The sequence below is a fragment of the Zingiber officinale genome, chromosome 8A, assembly GCF_018446385.1.
Source record: "Zingiber officinale cultivar Zhangliang chromosome 8A, Zo_v1.1, whole genome shotgun sequence".
Classification (NCBI taxonomy): domain Eukaryota; kingdom Viridiplantae; phylum Streptophyta; class Magnoliopsida; order Zingiberales; family Zingiberaceae; genus Zingiber; species Zingiber officinale.
Window position 1 is genome coordinate 29,776,011 of NC_056000.1, and position 9,623 is coordinate 29,785,633.

Here is a 9,623-nt window from a genome sequence, read left to right on the forward strand (position 1 = left end):
GCAACTCCTCTCTTCACAGCCGTGAGTTGAAATCGCTACAAGAAGCAGCGACGCCGAGAGACCCCAAGAATCCAGTGTTTCTTCTTTCTCTTTACATCGAAGAAAATTGTAAGCGCAGGGATCATTTCGTTTATATTATATATTAGTATATTACTTTGTTGTATCTGATTTCACATGAGTTTTTTTTTCTTAGAAAAATAAATGTAATAGAAACAATAGTGAAATTATAAGATGACCTATTCAGCCTTAATGGATCTTAATTGATACTAGATAAAGATCAAATTGAGTACTTATCTAGTTAAAATTTAAAATAAGAATATCAATTAATGTAAGTAAGAATAAATTTAATCCTTACGAACTCAAATAACACTTGCCAATTTATACTTATACGAAATGAAAATAATCTATGAACATTTTATTATGGCTTCTTTTAATTAGGACTAGCAAGTAAATTTTTTATTTATCTATTTATTGTATATCTTGACCAAGAATAACAACCGTAGTTGAATATTGAATTAATGTATTTTGATGATTTGAAGAGTAAAGATTATGAGATTTATTGTTTTATTAGTTACCATGAATTGATCTTTTGTACCTAGATATATGCACCAAATTTTGTATTTTTAATTTTATCTCATGCTTTTCAGTTATTAGTGATTGTAGGTGAAATTGTATTATCTTATCTGAAAAAAAATGAAAATAAATTCTCCCATTTGTAACAAATATTTGATTTTAGAGATGGTTTTATAGGAAGAAAATTTTGTTGCCTTGCATGTTTTGGTTTAAGAAACGAAGACACTAACATGAGATCTATGGTAGTTGTTCTTGTAATCGAACATGAAATTCATAATGTAGATATATATAGTTTTTTGAGTAATAGTTTAGATTATTTAGTTGCTGTTGAAATTATTTGTTAATTTTTAATTCTTTTAATTTAAAAATATTTGAAGAGGATTGCATAATGTCGAAAGCATGGATGGAATGCCACCGTGATAGTCTTGAATACCGAGTGGGAGTACTACACTTTTTACGTTTCGCATTTGCTGATACAACTCTTGGAGGCACGCAACCATGTCCTTGTTACAAATGTATAAACTCATTGAATCATGATCGCGAAACAATATTCCATTGGATGAGCTTGTTTCCATTCGTCCAGTTCCTCAAAAGTTGACTCCTGAAGTTTGGGAAGCATTGTGCCATTATTGGAACACTAATGAGGTAGTAAATATATTGATTGTTTTTTTTATATATGACTAGTGTCAAATTAAATGCAATTTTTTTTAGAAAATTTCAAAAATTAATCAAGAAAATGCGAAGAAAAAAAGAGGGAGTCATGCGCTGGGTCGTATAAATATTCCATCCTTGGAGCATAAATTTGTAAGTATCAAATTGTGTTTTGTTATTACAACTAAATTCACATAATCCATTTATTGTGTAGATCATGATAATCCTAAACTACTGAAGTTCTATGATTTTACTTAATATGTCATGATAGTGATCGATTATGATTGTTTTGCTACCTAATACTATAATTTCCTTTTTTGTGATTAGTTACTTATTTAATTGATAAAGAATATGATTTGATATATGTTTTGTGTTTTTCTGTACAATATTATTAATGTGATGTAATTAGTTAGAGTCGAAATTTATTTCAATTGCCTAGCTCTATTAAGACTTAGTCACTGTCTGGTTTCCAACCAGGACTTTACTATTTGTCAAATAACCTACTCCTACATAATTGACATTAATTTGTTAGATCACAAGAAACCTAACTTTAATGTTAGTCATACATTAATACTCTAGATTACATGTCATGCTCTCAACATCAATAATCTTTAATAGTATGAAAATTAAGTTAAAGTTAGTTAAACACTAATAATAAAAGTTTAAAATTTATATGTATGATACAAATATAGTTAGTACAACTCCCCTTAATTATAGCTCTCTCTTAATCATATAAGAATTATTTAATTTAGGAAGTTAAAGATAAATAAGAAATTAAATTCCTTTTTCATACATCAAAATGAGAAGAGATAATTAAAACTTAAGTCAAGTCATACTTCCAAATAATTAATTGCAAATTAATAAGCAAGACTAAAGTAGACATGTAATTAATTGTAATTTAAAAGTTAGCTACAAATTTAAGTCAACTCACATAACATATATCGAAATAAGTCAAACATCAAGCATAGTCAAAAATCAAGCTAAATAAAGTTATCTACAAAGGAAGGAAACGTAAAGTCAAGTACAGATAGGTCTAGTCAAATCACGTACGAGTCCAAATATAGTATAATAAAGTCAACTAAAGTCCAAGATAAGGCAAATGCTCCTGCGTAGAAAAACAACATCAATTGAGTTTGTAGGAGGAGGAGGATGTTGGCTCGTGATGTGGACACACATCGTATCCATCATCTCTTGTATCTAGGCTCTCACATCTCAAAACTTATGAGTGACAGTATCCACAAATCTGGTTGGGTCCTAACTGAAGGGAGGTGGAGGTGCTGAAGGTCCTGGAAGCTTAGTTGGTATCTGGTCTGGATCAACATCTATGTTAGCTAAGATCACGTCAATGTCTGGAGAATGAGTGAAATTGTCACATTGTAGCAAGATTTCTAGTGTTAATACACAAGATGCATGAATATAGGACCTTGTACAAGATGTAGTCTTCGGCTCTGAGTTAGATAAAGCTAAAGTTGATGATGGTCACCAGGCACTGTTAGTCCCAAGGTTGTCAAACTCGCGATTCCAGTGTCGACTCGGCTAGGGGCTCACAAACTCGTATCGTAAACTCGTAAGAGTTTACAGATCATCAAAAACAGAGTTATAAAATGTCAAATAATATATATTCATCATAAGAACAATCACTATTTCACATTTATAATAAAAAAACATAAACACACATATCATCAACATTTTTCACATATAAAAAAAACTAAACATGAAAATTTAACATGAAAAGATACAAAGGTTCAATAGCACTGGTAATAGTCCAAATAGTCCAATATTTAATAGCACTCGTAAGGTTCAATAGCACTGATACATGAAAAGATAATTTAAAATGACAAATTTAAAATTTCACACAAAAATAGTCCAATATTGAATACACCAAATAAACTTCCATTGTCCAAATTTGATAAAAGGAAACAAACTAACAAAGGTTCAAATTTACAACTGATAATCCAAATCCTAAAACAATAAAAATTTGATGACTAAAAACTAAAGAAAAAGCAATACTGCTAAGATAAATCATCCATGGTGACATCCAAATCATCAATTCTATCTTCATCTTCATCCTCAGCATCAAAATCATCAGTTCCATCAATCTCATTATCACATCCTATAGCATCTTTATCACCTATGTTACTCTCAACTCCTACATGAGCACTGGTAATCTCCATGTCCTCTAAATTATCTACATCATCAACAAGGTTAATTAGCTCTAAAGGATCATTATTTATGTTAGCATCATAATCTTCATCCACTAAATTCAATCCTGCAGAACTAGGTGCTTCAGTTATCCATTCATCATCAGAGGGGAACTCTTCTAAAGTGGTTGGAGTTTGACTAACTTCCTTGGACTTCTTCCCTTGCATCTTCAAGTTATAGTAAACAAATACTAAGTCATTCATTTTCTTCTGATGCAAGCGATTTCTCTTTTTTGTATGAACCTAAATAAATTATCAAACAACCAAAAATTATAACTATATCATTTCATTAGAAATATTATTTGTATTATATACCATATACTAGATACATGATAGTAGACCATAATTGAGTTTTTGAACTTACCATCTCAAAAGCACTCCAATTACGTTCGCATCCAGACGAGCTGCAAGTCAAACTCAATATACGTATAGCCCAATTCTGCAATTCAGGACAATCATCACCAAAAGAATCCCACCACTCTGCAGGAGATTTTTTACCTATGGTTAACTTTGCTGCATCACGACCAAATAGCCCTTTTGCTTTCTTGAAGGATTCCAATTGTGCATGAATCGCACTTCTCACATCTCGATCATCTATCATTCGCTCCATGCAGTCATAAAGTCCATTTTTTACCCTTGAATCCGCTTCAAAATCTAGGCTATATTGATACACAGGGTTCAAAAAATAACCTGCAGCATGTAATGGGTGATGAAGTTGATTTTTCCATCTTTCATTAATAATCTTCCATACCGGTTCGTAACTACAAAAAATCACATATAATAACAAATTAATCAATAAATTTATGTATATGAAAGTTAATACCAAAGTAGTAATTAGTAAACAAACACATATGCTTACAGTATTTTCTCGCCGCCAAAGTTGACTTTTATTTTCTCCTTTGCAGCTTCCATTGCCTTATAAATAAAACCCATAGCAAGCTCTTCAGAGTCTACCAATCGAAGTGCTTTAATGAGAGGACTTGCTGCCTTCAGACATGTAACTACATTACGCCAAAACCTCCCATCTAAAATGGTCTTTTGAACAAACTTTCCCTCTTGTATCTTTGAAAATCGACTAGTCTTCCAAAAATCAGATGTGAACAACTGTTGCAAACCACTTTTAAGTTCATTAATACAATTCAAAGACAAATATGCAGTTGCAAATCTTGTAACAGCAGGCCGGATTATATCCCTTCCCTTTGTACATTTTCTTAATTGAAATATGAGAAGAGTCCTCGAATATATGAAAGTTGAAATTCTTCTTGCCTTTGAAATTGTAACTTCGTGGATTTTTAATTTTTTCTCAAAGTCTTCAAGCATTAAATCAATGCAATGAGCTGCACATGGTGTCCAAAAAATGCATTTTCTCTTACACATCAACATCTCTCCTGCTGCTTTATAATTTGCTGCATTATCGGTGATTATTTGCACAACATTTTGTTCACCAACTTTATCCACAATTTCATTTAACATTTCAAAAACCTTATCTGCTGTCTTTGAGATATCAGATGTGTCAGTGGATTGCAAAAAGATCGTCCCCTTCTCACTATTCACTAAGAAATTACATATAGATCGTCTTTTCTTGTCAGTCCATCCATCAGACATAATAGAACATCCTTTTTTTTTCCACATAAATCGATGCTCTTCAAGCAAAGTCATTGTTCTATCTACTTCTTTTTTCAAGAATGTCTCCCACAACTCATGATAAGATGGAGGTTTAAACCCACAACCATATTTTCCAACTATCTCAAACATCTTTGTAAATTCAGGATTTTTAGCACAATTAAAGGGAATGGCAGATGTGTAAAAGAACCTGGCAATTTGTTGGCAGGCTTCTTCTCTTATGTCCTTCTTCATGAATAGATTAATTGTGGCTTGAGAACTACCTTTTTTAACTTTGATAAATTCTTCTATTGTTGCTTTTCCCTTTCTCTTTTTACTTGCTTGTATCTCTTCACCACTGTCTGATGAATCCTCATTAGAACAAATAATCCTTTTCTTTGTTTCGGATGCTTGAGCAATTTTGCATACAAGAGACAACATCTTCTTCCTCACATCATTAGGAACACTAATACATGCCTCAGCATCCCTTCGAGTGCAAGCTAAATGATGCTTGAAACGAAAAATATCACCATTTACAATCTTATCACAATACTTGCATTTCACCTTTCTTGAATTACCAACAACATCATATCCATGCTCCCAACCCGGGTCAGTTCTACTACCTGAAGCATTCTTTCTCGAATTTTCAGACCCTTTAGATGATCCTTTAGTTGACATTTCTGTTGCACAACTGATAAAAATAATTGCAATTTGCATAAGCATTGAGCAGCACAACTTGTAAGCAAATGAAAATAAATTAGGCATCAGCCAGCAACTACAAATCACACTTCACATTTCACAAGCATACAAATATAGGAAATCAAAGTAACCCATAAAACAAGTATATTATACATCAACCAAATTACAAAAAACCAATAGGTCATATAGGTTCAATGTCAGTGTCAGCAAGGCAGAACAAGATAGAAGTCATAGAACGATGAAAGAACAACACAAGCGCACAACACACAACAATGCAGAACAGATTTCAAACAAACAAAATAATCAGATTTTGAACGGCAAGAGAAGCGCAGAATAGGACACAACAATGACGCAGAACAGACACAATACACAAAACAACGGAATACGGAAGAGCAAAATTATTTCCACTCCAGATGAGGGTGCAAAACAAGATACACGGTAGAGCAGAACAAAGAAGCAACCAAAAACAAGGGATTGAACTGCAAACACTTACCTTGTGCAGTTGTGCTCGCGATCTTTGAACCTGATTTCTCGATCTTAGAAGATCGCTGTTCCTAGGACAAAATCAACGAACAAAGTCTCGACTTTTGAAGATCTCTGCTCTCGGTGCAAAATCGACGAAGTCTCGACTCTTGAACTCTCGAAGATCGTTGCTCTTAGTGCAAAATCGATGAATAAATCTGTGTAATCGAGGATGAAGATCGCTGCCTACTCTTGCCTCTCAGTGCATTTTTTTTTCTACTGCGTTTGTTTTAGCGTTTTAGGGTTTCTTACTTTCTTTTATTGCTTAATTTGGGCTCTAAATGACGCAGCCCACAACTTTGCCACAAACTCGAGTTATGAATGGTTCAAAACGCGATTTTACCGATTTTGACGATTTGACTCGCGATTCAACCGATTTTACAAGGGGGTTTGATTTTAGACTAGTTCAACACGAGATTGGAATAAAAGTTCGTAAACTCGTAAAATCGACGAGTTGACTCGCGAGTTTGACAACCATGGTTAGTCCCTTGGATACCGGTAAGAGGGAGTGAATTACTTTGCATAAAAAATGAACACCCTTCTCAATTTTTACAATTTGATTAAAACTAACACTTGCATAAACAGAATTTAAACAACTAATTAAAGAGAGAAAGAGGCATCGAAGTTTACTTGGTTTGTAATCAGAAGAGTGCTAATCCAAGATGTTGAAAGCTCACTAAAATCTCTTTCGGACGGAAAAACCTTTTACAGCAGTTGAAACGTGAAATTACAAAGCTAAACATGAAAATAATTGATTACAAGTGTTGTTTTTAGCTTCAGAGATCAGGGCTACATTTATAGCCCTGATCATGGCGCTAGGATGTGGATAAAATTTTATTCAGGTCGTTGGATCACGACACGTTGAGTTTCGATAAACTTTCTGATCCGAGCGCCCGGAAGGGTTCCGGGCGCTTGGACGGTATCGATACAGCCCCCACTGGGTGAGGCGCCTTGGGGACGCCCAGGTGATTTGGGCGCCCAGACCTTCCGGGCGCAGCTTAGATCGAAGTCAACTTCCCTGTTGACTTTTTAGTCCGGGCTTTCACTCTGGCTCCGCTCTCTTGGGTGATTTCAGCTATCCGGAATATGACTACCCGAACCCATTTTCCAGCCTTCTCGAGCAACCTTCTGCTTTGGCTTCTCGTCCCTCGGAATCGTTGCGCGCTTCCTTCTCGTCTACCAGCGTACTCTTCCGTAGCTAAACCCGACCCCGGGTCGGGTCTGGCCCGGACCCGGCCCAGGCCCGGACCCGGCCCAGGCCCGTAACCGGGTCAAACTGGAACCGACCCGGCAAGTTGCCGGGCCGGTTCCGGTTCATTCGCTGTAAAACCGGCGAACTGCCGGTTAACCGACGGGTTGAACCACCGGTTCAGCCAATATTTTTTTTTCTTAAACGACTTGAACCGTCGGTTAACCGACGATTCATAACCGTTGGAACCGCCAGTTAACCGGCGGTTCGTAGTCGTTGGGAGGATTTTTTTGGCTATTTTTTTCAACGGTTAGGATCGTTTGACCGTTTTTTGATCAATGGCTATGATTTAGTATCCGTTACTATCAAAACTCTATAAATAGAGAGCTCATTTTATCATTTTTCATACATATCTTCTCTACTCTTAATCTCATTTTCGTATTCTCTAATCTCTAGACTCTACACGCTTTCATTTCCAATTTTCAATTACAATGGAAGGAGGCCGCGGAGGTGCATCATCTCGAGCTCGGAAGGGAAAGCAAATAATGAATCCGCGGGAGGAGGACCCCAACATTCAATCCACCGATGATGAGATCGAGCATCATCCGAATCCGACACCCGAAACACAAGGAAGTACCGATGCAATTACTTCTAAGGTTCGGAAACTTCCTCCGCTAAAGTTTTCTATTTTCACTAAACATTTTGAGAAGGTCACTCTTTCGTCAGGAGAAATGCGTGCAAAATGTAAGCACTGCAATGCTTCCTACAAATTCCAAGCTGGCAGCAGCTATGGGTCGTTGAAACGACATGTAGAAATGAAGCACCCGACGGAATATGGACTCGACCGTTCTCAAACAAAATTATCAAGATTTTCTTCAATTAGCGGTAGTACCAATTCCGGTTTATTTTTATATTCGGATAATAAATTAAGAGAATCATTAGCTAAATTTATTTCCGTAGAACATGTTTCTTTTAATTTTGGATCTAAATGCACATTTGAAGATTTTTGTAAAGAATCTCTTAATCCATATGTTAAACGTGTTCCTAGGACTACACTTACTCGTACAATTAAAAAATTAGTAAAACAAGGAAAAAAGAATTTAATTGATGAATTTAGTAAATTAGATAATAAAGTTTCTTTATATTCTGATATTTAGAGTGATCATTGGCAAACACATTCGTATATGAGTGTGACTTGTCATTGGATCGATAACTCTTGGAACCTCCAAAAAAGATTATTAGCTTATAGAGTTTTTGATGAATCACATAATGCTTATAATATCGCACAATTATTATGTTTAATTTTAGAAGAATATGGTTTAACTCATAAAATATTTTTACTATCATTAGATAATCCTAGTTCCAATACTGCTTGTATAGATGATCTAAAATTTCTTTGTCAACCTATTATTGGAGGTTTATTTTTTCATATTCGTTGTGTATACCATGTTTTAAATTTATGTGTTCAAGATGGTTTAAAAATTTTAGAAAGTTATATTAAACCAATTAGAATTGCAATTTCTTATTTATGGTCTCATCCATCTATAATGAAACAATGAGGTAGGTTTTGTAAAATTAATGGGATGAGACCTAAAAAATTTCCACGTGATGTACCAACACGTTGGAATTCAACATACCAATTATTACAAGATTCATTTCAATATAAAGAATTATTATGTTCATTTTTTTTGTACAAAACACTAATACTAATATATATTTATTTTCACAACAATGGAATATTTGTAGTAGTATTTGTGAAATTTTAAAAGTATTTAATGATGCAACCGAACAATTTTCCGGTGTTTATTATCCCACTGCTCAATTAGTTTTAGAAAATTTTTCTAATATAGTATTAGTTTTAGATGAACATATTAATAATGAATCTTTATCTCCTTGCATTTTAGCTATGAAAACTAAATGAGAAAAATATTTTTATTTAATTGCATTTGCTTTAGATCCTAGATTTAAATTAGAAGTTTTACAAGAAATGTTAACTTTATATTATGACGCTTTAATTCCAATTAAAGATTCTTCTTTCCCTGAGATCCAGTTAATATTATATATAATATTAGAATTTATTTATATGATATTTATAATCAATATTATGCAAAATATGAAACACAAATTAATATTTCTAAAATACAACAAACTACTAGTAGTAATTTAAAACTTATAAAAGCACAACT

General features: G+C 33.9%; 1 protein-coding gene across 1 annotated transcript; it reads right to left on the reverse strand.

The window, feature by feature from the left end:
- Nucleotides 1–2,283: 2,283 nt before the first annotated feature.
- Nucleotides 2,284–6,455, reverse strand: LOC122011797. Its single transcript, XM_042568182.1, has 5 exons — nt 6,220–6,455; nt 4,285–5,718; nt 3,790–4,186; nt 2,648–3,668; nt 2,284–2,573 (listed from the first exon to the last, which is right to left on the reverse strand). The coding sequence occupies exons 2-4, from the start codon at nt 5,703–5,705 to the stop codon at nt 3,237–3,239; spliced, it is 2,250 nt and encodes a 749-aa protein (XP_042424116.1). The 5' UTR covers nt 5,706–5,718; nt 6,220–6,455; the 3' UTR covers nt 2,284–2,573; nt 2,648–3,236.
- Between the last annotated feature and the right edge of the window lie 3,168 nt (nt 6,456–9,623).